A 24,529-nucleotide genomic window follows, 5' to 3' on the forward strand; every position below is an offset into this window, starting at 1 on the left:
CCAAAGGATCTGAGAAATAAAATGACATGGTTTGAGGTGTTGGGGTTTGGAGCCTATAGCCAAGAAAGAATTCTCCAAACACCCTGGTGCAAAAAGGATGAATTTATTAAAACACAGGGCCAGGACCGCTGGGCAGAAAGAACTGCACTGGGATTGTGAAGAGTGACTGATCCTATACTAGGCAGTTGGGGGTGGTAAAAACCTGGGGAAATTCCAAAAGGACTTTCATATGCTAAAGAAGACTCACAGGATCCTAGAGGCCTAGCTATTCTCAAGCTAAGATTGTTTTTCCCTCCAGCAAAGTATTAACATTAAGACAATTGGAAGTTCCTGGAAGAATGTCAGACTCTGGCAGTCTCAAGTATCTGTCAATGGGCTGCAGGTTACCAAGAAATTTAATTTTATCTACATCTTCTTCTGCCTTCATTTCCCACTTCAGAGAAGATACCTTATTATTGGATTATTTATCCCACTGCTTTAATTTTTAAAATCCAGTTATTCAGTATTTATTGAGCATCTAAAATGCACTGGGCACTGTTTTAGAACTGGGGAAATAAAGGTGAATAAAAGAGATTGAATACTTGCCTTCATGGAACCTACATTTTATTAGGGATATAGATAATAAACAATTAAATACATATAGAAGTGTAATATAAACTGTAGGTAAAAACTAGAAAGAAAAATAGAGCATGGTAATGACATAGAGAATGATAGAAGGAAGGAAAGTGATTCAGGTGTTCTAAAAAGTGAAATTTGATCAGATAGTTAAATAAAATTGGGAGAAAAGATTCACATTGCAGCTCCGAGAAAAAGCTGTCTAAGGAAAAGTTGACAAAAAACAACATTCTAGGGCAGAAAAACATTTACTGATTGAGAAGGTGGCCAGTGAAGCTGAAAAGGAGTAGGAAAAATGGAAAGAGATGATGTTAAAGAGACAGACTGGACAGGTCACACAGGGCCTTGAAAGCCACGGTGAAGAATTTGGAATAATTCTAGTGCAGTAGGGAACCATTAAAATGTGTTACGCAAGGGAAAGGCATGATGTATACTTTTTTAATTTTTTAGATATGAATGAAGAATAAATTGAAGAGGGGCAAGGAGAATGCAAGGAAACCAGTCAGGAGCTCTTGAGGTTGTCAAAGTGACACATGACGATAGCTGGGATGAAGCCAGTAACAGTAGATGTGGTGAGAATTAGTCAGACTTATGTTATATTTTTTGAAGTTAAAGTCAAAGGCATTTTTGGTTGATTCTATAGCAACTATAGTGAGGATAAGAGAGGGGTCAGACATGACTGCAAGGTTTTGTTTTGTTTTTGTTTTTAATTTTTTGAAGTTTACTTATTTATTTATTTTGAGAGAGAGAGAGAGAGAGAGAGAACAAGCAGGGGAAGGTCAGAGAGAAGGAGAGACAGAATTCTAAGCAGGCTCTGGACTAATGGTGCAGAGACTGATGTGGAGCTTGAACTCAGGAACTGTGAGATCATGACCTGAGCCGAGATGAAGACTGGGAAGCTTAACTGACTGGGCTAACCAGGTGCCCCTGACTGCAAGGTTCTGAATGCGAGTGGCAATGTACATCACATTTACTAAAGTGGGAAAGGCTAGGAGATAATCAGTGTTTTTTTTGGGGGGGGGGAACCAATAGTTTAGATTTTTAACCTTGAATACTTCTTAGACATTCAAGCAGAACCATCAGACAAGAAGTGAATATAAAATCATGGAATTCAGGAGATGTACAGGATGGAGTTATCGAATTGTGGAATCTGTTGCATGTTAATGGCATTTAAAAGCCATCGGACAGAATGAGATCATCTAGGGAGGAGGTATAGACAAGAAAAGAGGCCACAGACTAAGTTCTGGAGGACATAATGTCCAGCGCTTAAAATGAAGAGAAACCAGCAAAAGAGATTTGGAGGAGTATTCAGCGAAGTAGGAAGAAAACCAGTGGATTTCTAGAAGTGAAGTGAGAAAAAGTCTGAAAGAGAGAGGAAGGAGAACTAAATTTAGTTATTGGGCATGGCAAGAAGTATGTTGTTGTTGACACTGACATAAGTAATTTCAATAGAGTAATCAAAGTCTGCCTAGAAAATGTTCAAGAAGAATAAGAAATGAAGAAATATTTTTAAAAATAGGGATCAAAGAAATGGAAAGGTAGCTATAAGGGATGTCAGCTTTAATAAGGAATTTATTTTTTTTAATGAGAGATATTAGAAAATGTGCATACGCTGACAAAAATGATCTGTCATGTCTCAACTTTTGAGTTTGCAAGGAGGACACATTGTCAGACTTATTTGTCAAAACAGATGAGTTTTGTGTTGAGAGAGGAGGTAGTTTTTGTTGACATCTTCATTAGAATCAATAGCGTTGTATATGAATAGCTTCAGATTTGCTCTTTTAAGACAAACATAAATAACTTCTCAGGGCTTGCTCTGCTCTACACAGATTCCCAGGCATCTAGGCATGTGGCAGGTGTGGCAGACCTGCCAAGCAGTGGGTTTGGTCCTGTGTGATGGATTGGTGGGTTTTGATGAATGGCCCATGCCAGGCAGCACCATTAGAGCTGACTGACTCCGGCAAGATTAATTGTTTTGGATTGTACAGACATCTTTCAAGAGGGAAGTATTTCTGTATATCTATCTTCTGTCCATCACAAAGAGGTCCCTTGCAGCTTGTCATTGTCTATAAAGAGGAACAAAATATTTTTATACCTACCGAGGAACCTTTCAACTATTTCCTCGGTTACTTTTATATTCTCAGGGCTGATAAAAATATTTTGGTTTTCTTTTGTAGCTGTTAAACTCATAAGTTATCCCTGATGCCATTTAAGAGTGAAAATTAAAATCGAAAGGTCTAAAGAGCAAGGTATATAGTGGCTTAATCTAGTTTGTAAAACACAGCAATTATCATATTATAAATATTTGTCGACATGTCTTAGTTTTCTTGAGAGATAGATACCTAGGCCTGGGATATATTAAATATTCAATAAATGCTTGTTAAGTGATTTAATTTATGAGTGAGACACACAATACTATTTTAGAGTTAATGGTACTTTAAAGAAATATTTAAAAGGCTTTGACTTTTTCCTTAGAATAACAAATTGATGAATAAAATGTATTTTGAAGTGACATATATACTATTTATTTTTGTGGAACATTTCTATATAATTATTATACAGCAGGCACTATAATAGTTGCTTTAAAAATATTAATACAGATAATTTCTTAAGTAAGTATTACTATCACCATTTACACATAAAGAAACTGAGGCTTGGAGAAATTAGGGAAGGTTACATAGCTAATAAAGGGCAGCACTGATATTCAACCCCAAACAGACTATCTTCAAAACTCTAACCACATGGTTTGCTAAACCATAATGGTTTGGCAATTGATTTAATGTACAGTATGTTATTTTTCAGAATCAATTACTGTTGATCAGGGACAAGCTATGATCAGGGGCCCCTGGATGTCAGTTAAGCATCTGACTTTGGCTCAGGTCATGATCTCACAGTTTGTGAGTTTGAGCCCTGTGTTGGGCTCTGTGCTGAGAGCTTGGAGTCTAAAGCCTGCTTCAGATTCTGTGTCTCCCTCTCTCTCTGCCCCTCCCCTGTTCATGTTCTTGTCCCTCTCTATCAGAAATAAATAAATGTTAAAAAATAAAAAAAAGAACACAACAAAACTAACAGAAAAAGTGATATAATTTATGGTTATCAGAAATGTAAGGTGCAGGAAGAGGAAATTGGAAGAATATGGTTAAAAGATACAAACTACTAGTTATAAGATAAGTATACTAGAGATGTAATGTGCAACATGATGACTATAAGGTGCTGTATGATATATAGAAAAGTTAAGAGAGTAGACTTGAAGACTTCTGATTACAAGGAGACATTTTTGTATCTGTGTGAGATGATGGATGTTAACTAAACCTACTTACTGTGGTAATCATTTCACAATACTATATATGAAAATCAAACCATCATGCTGTATACCTTAAATTTATATACCATACTGATGTATGTCAGTTATACTTAACCCCTGAATGACACAGGGGTTGGGGCTCCAGCCTCCATGCAGTTGAAAATCCACATATAACTCTTGACTCACTCAAAACTTAACTACTGCGGCATGTGGGTGGCTCAGTTGGTTGAGCGTCTGACTCTTGATTTCTGCTTAGGTCATGATCCCAGGGTCGTGGGATCAAGCCCTATGTCAGGCTCTGTGCTGAGCATGGGCCCTGCTTAGGATTCTCTCTCTCTCCCTTTTTGCCCCTCTCTCTAGCTTGTGCTCTCTCTCTCAAATATAAAAAAAATATTTAAAGAAACCTTAACTGATAGCCTACTGTAGACTGGAAGCCTTACTAATAGGTCAGTTAACACATATTTTGTATATCATATGTATTCTATACTGTGTTCTTACAACAAAGTAAGCTAGAGAAAAGAAAAGGTTATTAAAATCATAAGATAAAATACATTTACAGTACTGTACTGTATTTTTTAAATCCACATGTAAGTGGACCTACACAGTTTGAACTCATATTGTTCAAGGCTTAACTGTGTTTCTCAATAAAACTGAAAAAAAGTTTTAAAAAAGACTGTCTCTTGTAAACTGCATTTAATTGAGCCCTTCTTAATCAGAATTTTGGTATCCTTTGGATAAATATGTAGTAGTGCAATTGTTGGATCATAGGCTAATTCTATTTTTCAGAGCAGCTGCACCAGTTTGCATTCCCACCAACAGTGCAAAAGGGTTCCCCTTTATCAGCATCCTCATCAACATCTGTTGTTTCCTCAGTTGTTCATTTTAGCCGTTCTGACATGTGTGCTGTGGTATCTCATTGTGGTTTTGATTTTTATTTCCCTGATGATGAGTGATGTTAAGCATCTTTTCATGTGTCTGTTAGCCATCTGGACGTCTTCTTTGGAAAAGTGTCTATTCATGTCTTCTGCCCATTTCTTCACTGGATTATTTATTTTTGGGTATTATAGCATTGCTATCAACAATAGCCAAATTATGGAAAGAGCCCAAATGCCCATCAACTAATGAATGGATAAAGAAAATATGGTATATATATATACAATGGAATACTACTCAGTGATGAAAAAGAATGAAATCTTCTCATTTGCGACAACATGGGTGGAGCTAGAGTGTATTATGCTAAGTAAAATACATCAAAGAAACAACTACAATATGACTTTACTCATATGTGGAATTTAAGAAACAAAACAGATGAACATAGGGGAAGGGAAGGAAAAAGAAGATAAAAACAGAGAGGGAGACAAACCATAAGAGACTCTTAAACAGAGAACAACTGAGGATTGCCGGAGGGGGTGGGGTGCGTGGATGGACTATATATGTGATGGGCATTAGGGAGGGCACTTGTGGGGATGAGCATCTTATTCTTCCAGATGCAATTAAAGTCTATTTCCTCTATATAAAAATACACACACACACGCACTAAACACCTCAAATAAAAGACTAACATTGTCTTTTAATAAGGAATATGCACCACAATAGTTCATTTATATTTAATGTGTTATTCATAGTTGGTTTATTTCTATCATCTTGCTATTTATTTTTAATTTATCCCAACTGTTCTTTGTGTTTTTTTATTCTACTTATCTTATCTTGGAATAATCAAATATTTTTATAATTCATTTCCCTTCTTTTTAATTGTAATTTCTTTTACCATTTGTGTATTTTGAGAACTATAGTAATTTCTCTTGTCTGGAAAATGAGTTGAAGGGTAGAAATGTTCCTCATACCTCTCAGTGTTGCATTTATGACCCTAAGCACCATATCACTCATAGTTCAGTTCAGCATATTCATTCTAAGAATTTCCTGCAAAGAGGTATCTAGATTTAGGGATTTAATCAGACTCTGGTTGCATCTCTTTGGCAAGACAAGAAATGGTGACACATTCTTTCATCAGGAGACGATAATGTCTGTACTTCACTCTGTCTTGACATTGGCAGCTAATGATGTTTATGACTAGGCCCATTAAGTCTGAGAACTCTAAAATGGTGATATTCTAATTTGGTGCTGTCCAATAGAAATAATGTGACCCACAAAAATGAATGACATACGTAATTATACATATTCTTTCTTATAGCCATGCCAAAAAGTTACAAGGAACTTATAAAACTAATATTAATATTATATATATAATTAACAATATATAAAATTATCATTTCAACATGTATTCAATATAAAAATCATTGAGATATTTTGCATTTTCTTTTTTGTACTAAATCTTGGAAATCTTTTGTATATTTTATATCTATATCAACTTTTAATTTGGACTAGCCAAATTTCATGCACTTTACATAAATGTAACTATTAACTATCATATTAAATAACTCTTTTATATTTAAAAAACTAGCTGGAATAACTTTATAAGGAGATTATTCTTTCCAATCATAATTTTCAAATCCACAGGGGAATATAGAGGTAGAATATCCAAAAATTATGGATCTGCTTTATTCAACTATGTATACATGGCAGTTTCAGAAAACAATACTATTATCCCACTATAAGTATTTAAAAGAGTTAAAATTTATTTTGCATATTCAATTCCATTTTTGCCCCATGTTTTAGAGTTATACTATTTCTACATAACAGAATATATATTCATTACCTTCTATACTCTTCTCATTTAATCTTAGTTCCATCAGTACCTACATTTCATGCTCTTAAGTATTTGTCATGATATTTCTCTAGTCATTTTAGTTGTCTAAATGAAGCTTGTTTTCTAGAAGATTACTCAGGTACAGGTCCTGGGAATAATATTTTATGAGTACTTGAATGTTTCTGAGAAATATCCTATGTCTTTTGTCTTTGAAAGTAAGATTTTCTGGAAGTGAAATTCTTAGTTTACATTTTTTTTCCTTGAGAATCTTTGTTACTCCTCTCTTTTATTTTTGGCATACAGTGTTGCTGCAAGAAAATATGATAATAGTTAACTTTTGTTCTCTATATGTCACTTGCCATTTTTTCTAGATGTACAAAGGATGTTTTTTCATATATGTATAATATTTATGTTATATATAAATATATATAACCTTGGTATAGATCATTCTGTGTCCATATTTTTGTATATACAGTGTGATGTTTCAATGTATAGTTTCAAATTTTAAAAATTATTTTAGAAAAGTTTTCTTGAATTTTGCTCTTAGTTTTTATTTAGGTTAATATTTAGTTCCCTTGCTTTGATTTTCTTTTTTAAGTCTCTTATTACCTAGAAATTGGATCTTGTTTGACTATCTTCAATATGTGCCACTTTCAAGACCTTTTTTTTAATCTCTTTCTTCACTTATTTTTGATTCTAACATTTCCCTATTTTTTTTTTACAAATAGTTTATTGTCAAATTGGTTTCCATATAATACCCAGTGCTCACCCTGACAAGTGCCCTCCTCCATGTCCATCTTCCCCCTCTGCCCCCACACCCATCAGTCCTCAGTTTGTTCTCAGCATTCAAGAGTCTCTCATGGTTTGCCTCTATCCCTTTTCCCCACCATTTCCCTNTAACTACAAAGCTGTCATCATCATGACAGTATGGTATTGGCACAAAAATAGACACATAGACCAATGGAATAGAATTGAGAACTCAGAGCTGGACCTAAAGGTATACAGCCAACTAATCTTTGACCAAGTAGGAAAGAATATTCAATGGAAAAGAGACAACCTCTTTAACAGATGGTTCTCGGAGAACTGGACAGCAACATGCAGAAGAATGAAACTAGATCAATTTCTCACACCATACACAAAAATAAACTCAAAATGGATAAAGGAACAGAAAGAGAAATCAAGAAACTGATCCCATTCACAATTGCACAAAAAACCATAAAATACCTAGGAATAAACCTAACCAAGGATACAAGAGATCTGTATGACGAAAACTATAGAAAACTTATGAAGGAAATTGAAGAAGACACAAAGAAATGGAAAAACATTCCATGCTCATGGCTTGGAAGAATAAATATAGTTAAGATGTCATTACTACCCAAAGCAGTCTACACATTCAATGCAATTCCCATCAAAATTGCACCAGCATACTTCTCAAAGCTAGAACAAACTATCCTAAAATTTGTATGAAACCACAAAAGACCTCGAATAGCCAACATAATACTGAAAAATAAAACATTTCCATATTTTTATTTTTATTTTTATTTCTCTTAAGCCATTTTTATTGTGTTTATATACTTTTGTGTTACTTCCAATTTGATCTTCATTTATAATTCTTTGAAGTCTGTCACCTCACTCCTGAGCTTTTCTAATTCTAATTTATGCTATTATTTAATATCTTGTATCATCTTATTAATACATTTTAACTAATTTTGAGATGTATGCTACTATTTTGATTTATATTTGAGCATGTTTTGGTGGCATGGTTTCACTGTCTACAGGGAGGTTACCCTGGCTTTGTTCCTCTCTTTGTTTTCTATCCAAACCTTTACATTTGTTCATTTCAGATATCCCTGTTGTACTCAGTTTTTATTCCACTCCCAGAAGTTTCTTATTAGTATGGGGACTTATCTTGGAAAGAAGCCCTAATGGTTCACTTTGAGAGTTCATAGGGCCCAGAGTGCAACAGATACTTAATGCCTTACTGCAGGCCTATTAATTTCACACTCTATTGGATTGGACAAAATATATCTCCCTCTTTCTCTGCCCCTCCCCTGCTCATACTCTGTCTGTCTCTCTCTAAAATAAATAAAAAACATTTCAAAATAAATAAATATAAGCTTCCTGAATATCTAAGTTCCAACAATGAACATTTGACTGACATCTAACTAGGCCATTCTTATACCCTCTGTAAGGTATGGTAGAGTGAATTTGGACATTAAATATAGTATACATAGAGTTTTGCCTTGTGAACATTTCCTATCTACCATCTAGACTAAGAAAGCGTATTCAGGATTATAGAAAGCTGATTTCCATTTTGATAAACAGTGATTGAGATTAATGAAGAGAAGCCATGTGAAAAGAAGGCCTGAAAAGAATTCCCAAGCTTCATCCAGAAAACCTGACTTGAAATCTTCGTGATGCACCTACTATCTATTTGACTGGGGAAGTCATTTAAACTAATTGAAACTTGGATTTTTTTGTTTGTTTCTAAAACACTTTCTTCACTTGGCTCAGAATATTGGGGGGGGGGGGCAAAATGCAATATTTTATAGAGTTCCTTTAGAACTAGCAAATCACTCAATTAGATGATTTTTATTACATCTTTTCTAAATATTACTACTGTGATGTTATAAAAACCAATGGTGGATCCTCTTTACCTTAGGGCTGTGTGCCACTTTTTAGTACTGTATCAGTAGGCATTGAGGTGAAGATTAAAAGGAGAGGTTAAGAATTGCAATATCAAGTACATTGATATATGTATGATACATATGTATCACACACACACACACATATATATATGTCAATACCTTTTGAAAGTGATAAAATAATAAGATGACACCATTGACACATTTGAAACATTTGAAGATTCTCTAACAAAGATTTTAATAAACAGCTTAGGTTACTTATTTTAAAATGCAGCCCTTTGTTGACAACACTGGTAAATTTTGGCTTTTATATTTAGTCTGGCTGAATACCCTTAGGCCAGACAGCCATCTGCCTTGGATGCTTCAGGTATTGTTTGGCTAAGTGTGAGACCAAATGACCTTTGAAGCACCTTCCATGATTCTACTATTTCATTAGGAAGCAATGTGTATCTTTATAAAGTTGTACTATACTATATTCACTCTACTTTCCCAGTAAACTCTCTCTATATGTAATGAAGTCCAAGAATCAGTGAAATCAAAAAGGTCAGATGATCATGATTTTCACTTTAGTTTGTATCAGTGATGTAGGAGAAGAGATAGGGATAGGATAGGTATACAGTGTGCCTGTGTCTTGGACTAGAGGTAAAACTTTGTATATGGATGAACTGGGGAATAGATAATCACTCAGAAGTTCAAATTTGAAGAATATAGCTTTGGGGAAAAATACAGGGTCATGAGGATGAACCCAGGTGATACAATTGTGTCTTTAAATTTTAAGTCATTTAAGGTCCAGAATCCTCAGGGCTTGAACAGAAATAGGCATCTAAGCATCTAGAAATATCTAGACTGGCATTATGAAAGATTTCCCCATCAAAAATTGTCTCTACAAAATGCTCTCTGAAAAAAAAATCATGTAAAATATTAATAATAACATAAAAATCATATTAAATATGTTAAAAAGCATAGCTTGTTATATACCCCCTTTGGAGGGTTGGCAGGATATTAATATATTAAAAGTACTGAAAAAGACCACAGTTTAGAAGCCTAATTATGCACCTATAATCTAGTATTTCCAGGTGACATCACTCCCTCTCTTTTTACTTTCAAAAAGCTGTAATACATTGGAGACAAGAAGATATCTGAGGCAAACCTAAAATCTTTGAATCTAATGGTATGGACTTAAAGTTCGTGGGGCTAGAGGGTTCATTTCCAGGCTGTAAACAATCCTACTAATACTCAAGTGCCTGAAACTGGATAATCATGTGACCAAAAGTACAATTTCCAATTATATTAGTGGATACAGGGAAGAACTAGAACCTCTGCTGGAAATTATGTAAGGGACAAGACTTGTTAGGCATGAGGAGAAAAGGAGTTCCCACACGTGGGAAAGAGCACACTGTGATGTTGCAGTGTTCAGAAACCTCTGCAAAGTATGAATGAGTTTGCTTGGAAGAAAAGAGCTAGATGAATGTTATTAACAGGTGAATATTTGGTTATACAATTATTAATTCCTTCTGCCTTTGCCACTCTTGCTATGGAGGTTGAAGAAATCTAAATAGACACTTTCCTAGTCTCACTGGCAACTATGGATGGCAATGTGATGGAGTAATGACTGGTACAATGTAAGGGGAAGGTGGAAAACTTGTGAAAAACATCTTGCTGTACACAAGAGGAAGAAATGTCTGTCTCTCTCTAATACCCTCCAGTTCTTCATCCTTTCTTTAAATGAGGCTTGTTACCATGAAGCGAGGAGCCAAAGACAGAATGGTGGTGAAGTCTATATAGGTCCTTGAGTAGCTCAATCAATTATAGGTCCTGCTTAATTGTGTACTTTTCTAAGAGAAAAGAAACTCTATTTGTTTAAAGTCATTGTCAGTTGACTGAGTTTCTGTTAATCGAAGCCAAGCAAAACCTAATTCGTAAATAAACATGTTCTAAAGATTGTAAATATTAGATATTTTGTGAACTCTACTATTTCAAAGATATGCAGTTCCCAAATCCTGCTAAGGTTATGATGTCACCAAGTATTTAATAAATGAATATTCTATATCCAGCACCATGCTAAGAGTATAAAAGAAATACAAGACTGTTTCTGCCTTTTAGAAACTTACACAGTGACAAGAATGGCAAGATTTAAACACATAAAATACTAAAGCATAAATAGTCTATGTATATATATATTTTTTCATGTTATGAACTATAAATCCTACAAAGATTCAGGCCATGGAAAGAACAGGGTTGTGCGGATAAAATGAGAACAAGGAAATCATGGTATTTTTATTTCTTTCATGTAGAATAGTGATTGGTATATAGTAGCCATTCAATCAAAGTTTATTAAATTAAACTATGATTTCCTACATCTTGAAGAAAGTGTAAGGCATGGATGACATGCAAAATGGAAAGGCATTCTTCTGTGATCTATACATACGTTGGTGCATGTGTGTATGTGTGTACATATATATGAGTGAGTTAACAGTGAGTGAAACAGTGACTTGAAGAATTGACGCAGTGTGTGCTCAAGAAGATGGGACGTGTGACTCTGGGTGGTCTTAAATGGCAGGTAGAATTAGCTTTTAGAGACGAAAGCCCATGATTTCTTGGGCTAACTGAATGGAATCATGAATGGAGGGTTTTAGCAAGATTAATGTGGTTATAATATGCAGATACATTGGCAAAGGAAAGTCATTTAAGAGATTATTATAACAAATAAGACATTTAACAATGAGCGCTTTTACAAAGTGGTGGCAGCAGAATTGCAGGAGAGTGAATTTACCTGAGGGATGTTATCAGGAAAGCACTTTTTCCTCCCTTGCCTTCTCTCCCTGTCTTACCCTCTCTAGGCCTGCTTAAATAACTCTTCCCCTATTCAAAACCTGCATCTTAAGAAAGCATATGTGGTTGAAAAAAATATATACAACAAAACCAACTGGACTAATTTTAAATTCATGGCTTCAAATCTCAAGCAAGACTTTAGTACTATTTGGCAATCCTACTAGACTTCCTTAGTCCATTTATACGCTCATTCTTCTAGACTACTTTTTAAACTTCTCTCTCCTCAATCCCCCAACACCTCATACCCCATCTTCACTCACTCTGTCTTAATGGAGGAAATAAAAGCCAACAGAAGACAACCTCCACATCCTCCCAGAAGTCTACTGTTCTAAATTCATTTAAGCCCGTAAACTCTACCTTCCCAACTTTTAATTCTGGATGTACTGTTCCTTCTCTTATTTCAGTCAACACTACTCTTGTGCACTGAGCCAGCCCTATCATGGACTGATTATTAACCAGTTTGTGATGAGACAAGTACAGAGACAGAGAATGAATATGTAGAAATTTTTATAACAATTTAACAGTTGACTTTGTTGGATCTTACAATTTAAAAATTGATCTTGTATATAATGTGAGTGTGTTTTCTTTCATTCTAATACTGAGTTTGTATTGTATTTGACAAAAGCATTGGTCTTTGACAAATTGTGGATGGGGGCTGATTTTTCATCACAAAATAGTTTAAGAAATACTGCATTTTATACTATTCCCTTTGAGGATTTCTCTTTTTTAGGTTTATTTACTTTGAGAGGGAGAAAGAGAGAGCAGGCGCATGCACAGGTGGGGGAGGGGCAGAGAGAGAAGGAGAGAGAATCACAACTCAGCACAGAGCTGGGCATGGGGCTTGATCCCAGGAACCAGAGATCATGACATGCACCGATATCAAGACTTGGACTGAGCCACCCTGGCTTTCCTCCCTTTGAGGACTTCTTTCCTGCAATTGTTCCCTCTCCTGGAAAATCAAAATTTTCTTTTAATATATCATTTCCATTATTATACAAAGAAGTTGTACGAGTTCCCACCTTAAAGTAAATTTCCCTGAACATATCATTCCCCTTCAGCTCCAATCCCATTTCTCTAGTTCTTTTACAGCAAAACTATTTGAAAGTGTTGTCTCTTCTCACTATCCCTCATAATACCCTTTCCCTCACGTCTTTGTGCCATTCTGATAAGAGTTATCCACATCAGCACAAAATACCTGATTTGTCACATACACCAGTGATCTTTACTAGCCAAATCCAATGTTTAATTCTTATTTCTGATGTTTCTTAATTTATCATCAGAATTTAGCATAGTTATTCACTTCTCCTTTTTCAAATATTTTCTGTGTTTAGTGCAGCAGCATTCTTATTTTTCTTACTTCACTGGCCACCTCCTTGTCTCCTATAATAGATAATTTTTACCTTTCCTTAAATGCCTGGTTGTTTTGGGACTCAGCTAATTTTTTTCTAATCTACACCCACTTCCTAGGTGATCTTATCGAGCTCCATGACTTTGATGACCATCTCTAGCTTGATGATAGCAGTCATGACTTCCTTCTCATTGGTAGATTCCATTGCTATAGCCTTTCTGAATTCTAACTTTCATATTCATGTATCTAATTGTCTACTCGACCTTCTCTGTTTGAATATCTAGTTGGCACTTCATGCATAAAATATCTAGAATAGGGGCACCTAGGTGACTCAGTCACTTAAGCCTCTGACCTCAGCTCAGGTCATGATCTTGTGGTTCATTGGTTCGAGCCCCGCATCAGCTCTGTGCTCAGCTCAGAGCCTGGAGACTGCTTCAGATTCTGTGTCACCCTCTCTCTCTGCCCCTCTCCTGCTCATACTCTGTCTCTCTAGCTCTCTCAAAAATAAATAAACATTGAAAAAGTGTAAAAAATATCTGAAATAGACTTCTTAATTTTCTCCCCCAACTCCTTCCTCTCCTAGTCTTCCACATCTTGATAAATGTACTCCCAACCTTCCACTTGCATGGGTTAAAATCTTGGGGGTCATCTTCATTCTTCCCCTTTTTGTATTACCCTGTATCCAATTATTGGCAAACCCTGTTGCTTTACCTTCAAATTATAGTTCAAATCTGACCATTTACTTATTTATGCTAACCACAGTGCAACCCATCAAGAAATCCAACCCATTTCCTTTCTGGATTGCTTCAGTTACCTCCACACTGATGTTCCTGTTTCCACTCTTGCTCCCCTGCAGTCTCTTCACCACATGGCAACAGAGTGTTTTTGTTGTTGTTCAAAACCTAGGATGGGTCAAATCAGTCCTCTGTTCAGTACCCTCCACTGGTATCCTTCTTACTCAAATTATTATGCTGGGTCACTGTTCCCCATAAGACTTTCTTATCCCCTCTCGCTAGCTTTCTTCCTTTCACCCACAAACGTGTCCTGCTGCTCTTTGAATACAGCTTTTTCCTACTTGACAGCCTTTCCATTTACTGTTCCTTTTGTCTGAGTTATTTCCTCCAGTTAGATGCAGGCCTTGCTTACTACCTCATCTCATGAGGTCTGAGCTCATTTCTCCTTATCAGAGAGGCATTTCCTAAGTTTTATAAAATAATGCTAATCCCCTCTGCACCACTCATTTAACCCTTTATTTTTCTGTAAAGCACTTTTCACCCACCTATTAAAATGTTATACGCATTGTTTGTTGTTTCTTTCTTTCCTCTAAAATTATTATGATGGGAATCCTTGTAAGACGTATCTTTATTCCTTCAAGTTAGTTGGGTCCATGCTTGGTCCTTTTGCCTGTTGGGCAAACTTGGTCATAAGCTCACATTCCTCTACTCTCCCTCTCCAGGGTTGTTGTCTATGCCTTTTCGAATGACTCTCTCCCACCCACCTGCCCTTACATCCCCACTTCTCCTGGAGCGTCCATTACACGGGCATTCAGTTTTATAACAGAGCATAGGACTTGGAGGGCCTGTGCCAAAGCCCTGCTCACCCAAAGTCATTTAGTGAAGGAGTCCATTACGATCTGCACTTGCAGAGCAAAATCCCCCGCGTCGGAGGCAGCCCACTCACAGCCGACGCACTCTCCTCCTAATGGCATTCTGCTCTGTCTGGCATGCTTCCTGATGGGGACTCTGCCCCCCTGGAAGAGCACCAAAGCGCATAGAAACATCCAGTAATGACAACAGCCACAGCGATAAAAAACAAATATTCACAGGATTGCCTGAGGAGAGACAATAAGAAACCGAGCTTTTCAGTGGCTGTGTAATTCAGGTTTTCGCCCCTCAGCATGGTGGCATGGCCAGGTCAGGCACCTGACGTCCTCTGCTCTCTTGCAGTTTGGCTTTCTGGCTCCTCCAGAAGCCAGGTTTTTATAGAAGCTGACAGTTTTATACTCCCAAACTCAAGGATCCTTTCCTGTGGGGAAAGAAATTTTAAAAAGGTTTTTTCTGTTGAAAGCACCTTGGAAACTCTTCCAATAACAAGTGCAAAGAGATTTCATTTTCAGGATGTAATCACGCCACAAAAAACTCTTCTTTTCTGTTAGCATCATTGAGTTACCACCTCATTTGGGAACAGAAAGCAAGGACCAAGAGGTAGGAAAGTGTACATTTACTAAGAGTGTAATTAGGACTTCACTCGTTCAATGAAAAATATTGTATTAAATCAGTGGAGTCTTTAGGAATAACATATTCCACCAAGTGATGAATTTCAAACTATTTTTTCAAATAAAAAGCACATTAAAGAGCAAATAGCATGTTTTATTAGATTATCTTTATATGGCAGAATTTCTAGAACAGGGATAATTCAAGTCACATATTACCCAGCTTATATATTTAAGCAAACAGGAATGCTTTGAGTAGCTATAAATAATCAAAAGCATAAACCTAAATTGCAACCTTCTTCCTGAAGCAGCTTCATTTATATGTTTTAACTAAAGGAAAGCTGAGAGAAATTTCATAATAGTCTTCAAGAAGATGCAAGCATATTACATACTAAATGTGCTTTATTTCCATGGAGCACAGAATGAAGAAAAGGAATTTCAGTGGTGGAGATTTAGGTAAAAGAGATTTAGATAAATTTTCAGAAGGAGGATTATTACACTTGGGGAGAGACTAATAATGAAGGAGGAACCACCTTAGCAGTGGAATTCTAGAAATGCTCATAACTTCAAATATTCATCCAGACTCTGAACGTTTGAGCAACTCATAGAATGTCTGTTTTTTCACTCGTAAAATGAAGAGGTAGATCCTTACAGATCCTTCTGTCTATAAGGACATCTTTGCTCAGAGGCAAAGGGCTACACTATTTGAATGGCTGAGGTCTTCCCAGGGAGAAGTGTCTTTATAATGAAATCTCATAATTGCAAATGGAAAGCCCCACCCTGTTCTCTGACACAACAGCTTCAGGGAGAACTTCTGGTTCTTTGTCCTTCTCTTCTGGGGGAAACAGACTTGCCTCACCTGTGGCTGCTGCCATGACACCCCAGGAAGAGTTTATTTCCCCTTCCCGGTGACTGGGAAATGGCATGTGCATTGAGCCCTCAGCAGTACTGAGGAGTTTTGGGGGGTGTGTCTTCAATACTGTGGGAGCTGACGTTCCCGTTGCTGTTTCCTAGGAGGAAACAGCAGCTTCTGGCTGCCATATGTTCATATAACACTGCATGCCAACTTGCATGCCATATCATGCCAGCCTGGAAACAAGTATGTTCACCAGGACGACATTAGCATCATTCGACTTGCAATCTAATTAATAATTAGCTGTCTTCCTGCAGCCCTTGAAGACAAATGTGAGAGCAACTTTGTCATGTTTATTAAGAACACACTTATCTTCTTGTGTTTTAGTATGGACAGTGGAAAAGAGAAATTTCAAAAATATGTGGAGAATTATGGAAACCAACTTGACAATAAACTATTTGTAAAAAAAAAAAAAAATCTGTGGAACATTGGTGAATCTGAGTGAAAGGTTGAAGGGACTCTTTGTCCTGTAGTTGAAACTTCTAGGGAGTCTATAAATCATTTCAAAGTAGAAAGTTAAAAAAAAATCTGTGACACAAGCTCAAGATGGCCTGCCATATCAATAGAGTAAGCAGTAACTTAGATAGTGTCCGTATAGGTGTTTATAAAATCTGCATTACAAAGTCCATGTCAGAAACTAAGCTCTGATTCCATCCAGTCTTTTGCAGATCCCTTTATTATGAATGAATGATTCAGAGAGAAAATATGAGGAGATGAGTGATGAAGATCAAGGAGGCCAATCTTTCCTGCTTTATAACTCTGCCTCATGTGATCCTTGGGGACAGTTCTTCATTGTGCTCCTAGGACTAGGCTGCTGGCTAGTGAAGGCTCTGTGTTTTACAAGAGAACAAATAATTGTGGCTGTTCTGCATTTTTGAAAGAAAAACTTAAGTGACTATGCATCTTGGACATCTTTACTTTGAAGACCTCTCAATGTAGTGTCAATTAGTTGCATGCAGAATCTTTTATTTCTCCAAATAGAACTATGTTTATGAGTAATTAAAGATACTGCGTGTAAAAAGGAACATACATCTTTATGTAAAAAGCAACATAAAATATAAAGCTTTTTTTTTTAATGCACACTAAATGGTGTGATTTCTTGACAGCTTAAGGAAACTTACATCATTACTAAATAATTGAATATATATAGGGGAGGTATTCCTTTTCATTGAGTTAATACTGGTGCTTCACATTTTAAAGTTATTACTAAGAGGGAAATGGCTAGCTGTTTCTTAATTTTGCCACAAAATCAAACTAAAATAAGAGCAGTTTTTATTTAAATAACGTTCAAATGTTAGATTTCTTACTAAAAGTGTTGTAAAATAGGAATTAGGCCATATAAAGCCTGATATAATAGGCTGATGTGTAAGCAATAAGTAAAGTAAGGAAATACAGTGAGACTATATTAGAATAATAAATTTTACAAGTAAAAGGGAGTTCGCAGTGTTTTCAGGGTTTTTTTGTTTTGTTTTGTTTTTGTTTCCAGTCTTCTGAGAATTAGGTAGAGGATGTTGTAGGGAGGCTGGAATGGTGAGCTAGAATCCAGAGCATCTGTGTTCTACCTCAGTGGTCTTTTCCTAACCATTAAACAAATGTAAAGTGATGGAAATAATGTCATATACTTATTAATGTATAACTATTCCTCACTAAAATATATATTCCTCACTAAAAAAAATATATATTTCTCACTAATATATATGTGTGTGTGTGTATCTATGCACACATATACATAATATATGCCATAAACACAAATAAGGCTCTATTATAAAAGCAGTATCTTTGTAAGTAGTAAAAGCACTTCTTGAGGCTTCAAAGCTTGTACTTCTCCCAATAACATCTACATATTTATAATTGATGTTGTCAAAAGAGAATTTGTACAGCTTCCCAAACTTGTTGGAGTTTTATTAAAAGAACCAAATTTCCTGGAAGGAAGTGATGATTTTATTCTAATTCAAACCAGACTGTTGGATATATATTTAGACAAGAAATGCTAAGTACAGTGATTTTAATTGATATCCTGTGCAATAGCAGAAACCTAAAATATCTAACCGCTTATTTTATGGGCAATGTGGGAGAGTGAACCCCTCACTGACAACGGAGTGAGACATGGACTAGAAGAAAAGAGGAGTAAAATGCATTCTGAGCACTTACCTTTCTTCTCTTCTTTTGGTTTCTTCTAACTAGAAACAACAATGATATTTTTATATGAATTATGATTTCAGAGGGAGGTTTTTCTCTTGTAGGCTGTAACCTCAGTATTGCAGAAGATGCTAAAGAATTACAGATTCATGGAAAGTGGCATGGGGAGGGCTCCTCCAGCTACCAACTGCTGCATAACATTAAAAAAAACCCATCTTATTAAGTTCACAATTCTATAGGTCGATAATTCAAGGACAGTCTGTCTCCATTACATTTAGAGCCTCAGCTAGGATGGCATGAACAGCTAGAGATGGCTGGGATGGCTGGGATCCTGGAATGCCCCAGTTGCTCATTCTCTCACATATTCAGCACCTGGACTGTGATGGCTGCAACAGCTGGCGAAAGGCTCTTATCACTTTTTCTCCATACAATGCCTCCACATGGCTTCGTTACAGCATACAAGTCCCAGAGTAGTGAGGGTTCTTACCTGGCACTTGGCTTCCCTCAGAGCAAGAGTTTCAAGATGAGGGAAACAGAAACCGGCAATTCTCTTAAAAATTAGGCCTAGGACTGGCAAACTATCACTTCTGGCATGTTCATTTGGTCAAAGCGATCGGTAGCCAGCCCAGATTCAAAAGACTCCATAGATTGCACCTTTCGATGGGGGGGCTGGCCTACAAGTGCAAGGAAGGAAGGAATTGATAGTGGGCACTGTGGACACAGGCTACCATAAGCCATAAGGCAAAATTTCCATTTATGTAGTTTTATAGTTTTATAGATACTCATGTAGTTTTAACTCATGGAGATAAGGCCTTGTTATTTTTATAGATTGAAGTCGATGAGTTAAAAAATATGTATGAGAAGTCCATTTCAGTTGTAAATTCAGAGGAAGCTGGAACACAGTAAGTTATATTGGACTCTGGAATAATCTCCACTGGGGAAAAAAAATAGCGGAGACCAATTGCCTGACTCACTTTAAACTAGACTGAAAAAAAAATGCTGTTGGGATCAATGTCGTGTTGGCAAGGAGGTACTATTGGTCTTTTTAACTCCAAATATCTATGATGTGTTGCAATGTATGTATTCTTTTGTGGCCAATAAAACTGTCATAAAGTTCACTGAACTGTTAACATTGTCTGTCCATTTCGAGGATTATATCCAAGCATGTGAGCAGGTCCCCAGGATGCTATTGAATTGCGTAAGTGATCACCCAATGCAGTTTGTTGGGGTGTTAAAGGAAGTTAAGTACATTGCTGCTGTGAAACTCCTCTAAGCACAACTCTTCTTCCTCGTCTGTGAGAAAAAAGTGTAAGAATTCTTTTATCAGGCTATTTGCAAGTCCCTTGCTCCTCCACGTCAGCTACCCTTGGCTGCAAGATAACCATAAAACATTTACTGCAAAGCCATGAAGAATCCATATGTCCATTTGATGTGTCAGGCCACCAAGAAGCCAGAGCTTGTGGGGTAGCATAAGGATATCTGAAGGTGACACATGCTGTCAGTTGATGAACAGAGATGCAGAAGGGAATTCTGGCAGCCTCTATCTTGGCCTTGACAACTTGTGATGGTGACCAGGTGGGGTGTGTTATCTTAATAGTCTGGAGCTCTTGTGAATTATTTGCTGATAGATGTAAACAGCTGTTATTCTTGGTAATGGAAAGCAATTAGAAACATCTGTACTCTTGGCTATGAGTAATGCCTCCTATCCTCACTGCTCCCAAGTGCCAATTGGAAATAACTACATCATTGAGATGGTGTTGGCAATTCTACACTGCATTATGGGCTGATGATTAGTACTGAGCTGTGAAGAACACGAGGTGAAGTGCGGGAGAAAGAGACTTTACCTGCGATTTATGAAGCAGAGGGGAGACACTGCTTTATCTGTGCAACAGAAAGCAAGCACTATGGCTTTGGGAAAGGTACATTTGCATAGATCTCAGAGCTATCTCTGTATAAAAAGTTACCAGTTCCTAAGAGAATGTTGATTTGTTCATTGACAAGTCTAACCTAGTGATTAATCGCAGGCTATAGCAGTTGGGTCTGCCCAAGTTTGCATCCCAGCTCTGCTACTTGTGTGACTTTGGGCAAGTCGCTTAACTTCTCTTAGCTTTAGTTTCCTCATCTATAAAATGGATATAATACCTACTGCATAGCATGGCTCTGAGAATCAAACTAATTTGTATATGAAACATACTTAGAACAATGCATGGCAAATAATAAATACCCAGACAATCTTAGCTATTGGATTTGGCCCTGCTAGGCTGTGGATGTAGCCTGAGGAAAACATTCAAGGTGGCTACTCTCATGGTGATCAGACTTAGTGTAACATTCATGAAAGCATCTAATCTACAGCCAAGTACATACAAGACATTTAACATAGTTTCTCTTTTCTTTTGCTTTCCAGGGAAAGATTTAATGTTAGTTTCCCAAAGACTAAAAACTAGGACGTACGATGGTTCCTAAATACTATTACTGGTCTAGTTGTTGATGGCCTGAAAGACGTATGAATCTGTAAGTGGATATTTTCAGGGCAGACAGTAATTAGAAGAATTTTGTTGTTAGATTTGTTGAGTAATTATATCCTAATACTTACTCTCTCCTTCCAGAGATTGCTATATATTTTTTTCTTTCTGATGTGTTGGGAGCCATTCTGAGCCCACTAGTCAAGAACGCTCCTGGTGAGGTTAAAGCAGGTTTGCACGGTCTCTTGCCAATCAGATGATGACCAATATCCACCCCCACTCAATTATTTCTGCTTGAACAGAAAGGTACCTTGTTGATCAGTATCGGGAGTGACTAGTCCCCTTATTCTGGCCCTGGTATGATGATTGCACCTTGTGAAGGAACTTATCGAGGGAACTTCTTCTTTTGATTATGGGAAGAGACATCGTGTCTCTGGCAGGTCCTGTTTCCCTCAATACTTCCTTTGAGTTATGAACAGGCTAATGACCCTTACTCATAAAAGATTGACTTTTATGTGTACAATTCTGTTTCTACTGTTGCGTTAGTCCAAGATGTTTATACAGCTCAAAGTGTAAATCAACTAACCAAAAATGTTTCTCATGCCCTAGCTATTCAAGAAATCATAAAACTAGACACAAAGGTGAATACACTCAAAGAGGCTATTCTATGTATTGGAAATGAGCTAAACTCTTTAAAGGTATGGTTGGCTCTCTGGTGCCATAAATATAACTGGAAAATCAAGTCTTGCCCAGAGACAAAGAGCCTAACTTAGAGAGAAGGAACAGATAAGGACAGAACATAAGTTACCACATATACCTTTGCTAACTGATGATGTATAGCAGTCCCTTTCCTAACGCCTGCATTCCACAAACACCTTCCCTTACGCTGGCAGCTGTGATGAGGATGGTTAAGAGTATCTACAAACCTGTAACTTAATCTTAACATTATTAAAATGTGTATTTTGTCCTGTTTTTCAGTAAGAACACCCTGTCATTTTCTTTTACTCAACCTCACTATAATTGGGGTAATTCTGCAAGAATACTTCTGTAAAACCTGTTTCTGTACATTTTCCAAAACATCTTATCACAGAGAACTATCCATTATAAGAATTCCATTTTCTGATGCCATATTAAAGTTTGGCCTATAAATAAAGACACCAAAACTGACAGGACAGAGATGCCTGCCTGGTGACCAGAAAGATTCTTGTGGCTCTCTCCCTCCCTCCGTCACCAACACCGTCCATCCTTCAGGGACCCCTAGACCTGGCCAGAGCTGGACTCTGGCACTGATGCTCATTAAATACATAGTACATACGCATTGCCAAATTGAAATAAACTACTATATAAATGCCTCACCATTTGGAAAAAATAGAGATCAAATTCTGTCTCTGGATGCAATTCTCACAGCATATAGTTTCATGACGGAGATTTCTGAGGAAGATATTTGTCATAGGAAAAGGTGATGAAGAATTTGAGTGAATTCTGTCATAAGAGAGGGAAAAATCGAGGCATTTCCCCCCTACAAGTTGTGTATCATTTTAGGAATGATAGGCTAACAGACACTTTGTCTTAGGGTAAGACAATATTTTCACTCATTTATTCAACCAATATATAATCAGCTCTTCTTCTCCTTTCATATATATATGATATATGGAAATATATACAATATGTATATGGAAATATATATTACATATGTGGATTATATGTATAATATATGGGAATATACATAATATATGGAAATATTATATGTATGGAAATATATATTATACATAGAAATTTATATATTATATATGGAAAATATATTATATATGGTAACATGTATGTATTAGGAAAATGAGTAAGAATAGGACATAGATCTTGCAAGTTTACACTGATTTTTATGTATATTCTATTGATTTCAAACTTATATTTGATGTTTGTGTGAAGCTAGTAGATTATCCTGAAATATAAGTGTACAATCAAAATCTAGAATTATGAAAAATAGAGCGGGATCTTAGTGTACTATGGACAAGGGAAAAAAGTCAGATGCTTGAAAACTAGTGAAAAGGAGAAGTGAAAGTGTTTCTTATTCAAAATGAGAAGATCCTCAAAGTGAGGTGAGTTAGGACTTACCAGCAAATACTATAAGCAACACGCTGAATTTACAGTGAGTCTGGCATTCTGTTGGCTACTAACAAATGCTTATTTATTTAACTATGTTCAAGTATTTTAGAGTTTAGAAGGAGACCTTAATCAATCCAATGCTAAGTCACCTTGACAATGCATTTGACGTTTTAAAAGGATTAGAATATTTTAATGCTTTTTCCTTCTGTTGCTAAAATTCTTTACATGTCTTGCACAATTGTTCACATAAAGGGAAGGTGTGGATTCTGCTATTCTCATTCATCAGCTATAAAAACCAAGACTTAGAGCATCTAATCCATTTTGTAATAATTTAAACAAAATGACTTTCAGTCATCTGATTCCTACTTGGAAACCTTGCTCCTATGATCTTGTTCTTGTTTTCAAGGAGAATGCATTTAAAAATCCAAAGATTGGGGCATTTGGGTGGCTCAGTTGGTTAAGCATCCAGCATCTGACTTGTTTTCAGCTCAGGTCATGATCTCACCATGTTGAGATTAAGCCCCCTGGCGTGGACCCTGCTTAAGAGTCTCTCTCTCTCAGGGCACCTGGATGGCTCAGTTAGTTGAGCTTCAGACTCTGGATTTTGGCTCAGATCATGATCTTTCAATTCATGAGTTCAAGCCCCACAGACTGTGCTGAGACTGTGGGGCCTGCTTGGAATTCTCTCTCTGCCCCTTCCCTGCTCATGCTCTCGCTCGCTCTCTCTCTCTCTCTCAAAATACATAAACTTAAAAAATAAAGATTCTCTCTTCCTCTCCTTCTGCCCCTATCCTGCATGTGTGCATGCACATGTGTGTGCTCTTTCTCTCAAAAAGGAAGGAAGGAAGGAAAGGAAGGGAGGAAGAGAGAAAGAAAGAGAAAAGAAAGAAAAAAATGCAAAGCTCAACTAGAAAAGACATTAAAAGCCAATGGAGACTGGTGAGTCCTCAAAAACATATCTGTACCATCACGAAGAAAGATAGGCATATGACATCCTATGTGCAGCTGAACATTAACTCTGGCTCAGGAGGTATCCTGGAGTGATTTCTTTGCAAACTTCTTTAGAAAAAAAATTGGCCAGTAGAAACTTCCCTTTCTTTAGGTTCCATTTCTTGGGCTCCCATTACTATCTCCCCTACCAAACTCAACGTAATCCAATTAACCAGTTCTAGGGCTTCACATTTTTCATTGCCTCTTCTCTCCTCTCCACTGCCTTATTTTCCTCCCCTCTTGTCTCCTGCTTGGACTCTTA

At 36.7% G+C, this 24,529-nt stretch overlaps 1 protein-coding gene across 1 annotated transcript in view; it reads right to left on the bottom strand.

Annotated features, from left to right (window-relative positions):
* Positions 1–16,535, bottom strand: part of LOC144236885 (transforming acidic coiled-coil-containing protein 3-like) — a 32,266-nt gene extending 15,731 nt beyond the window's left edge. The window contains 3 exon segments of the mRNA XM_077770542.1: positions 15,140–15,279; positions 15,371–15,473; positions 16,440–16,535. Coding sequence (XP_077626668.1) covers positions 15,140–15,279; positions 15,371–15,473; positions 16,440–16,535 — 339 coding nt within the window.
* Between the last annotated feature and the right edge of the window lie 7,994 nt (positions 16,536–24,529).

This window comes from Crocuta crocuta, unplaced genomic scaffold (assembly GCF_008692635.1).
Source record: "Crocuta crocuta isolate KB4526 unplaced genomic scaffold, BGI_CrCroc_1.0 scaffold236, whole genome shotgun sequence".
Lineage (NCBI taxonomy): Eukaryota > Metazoa > Chordata > Mammalia > Carnivora > Hyaenidae > Crocuta > Crocuta crocuta.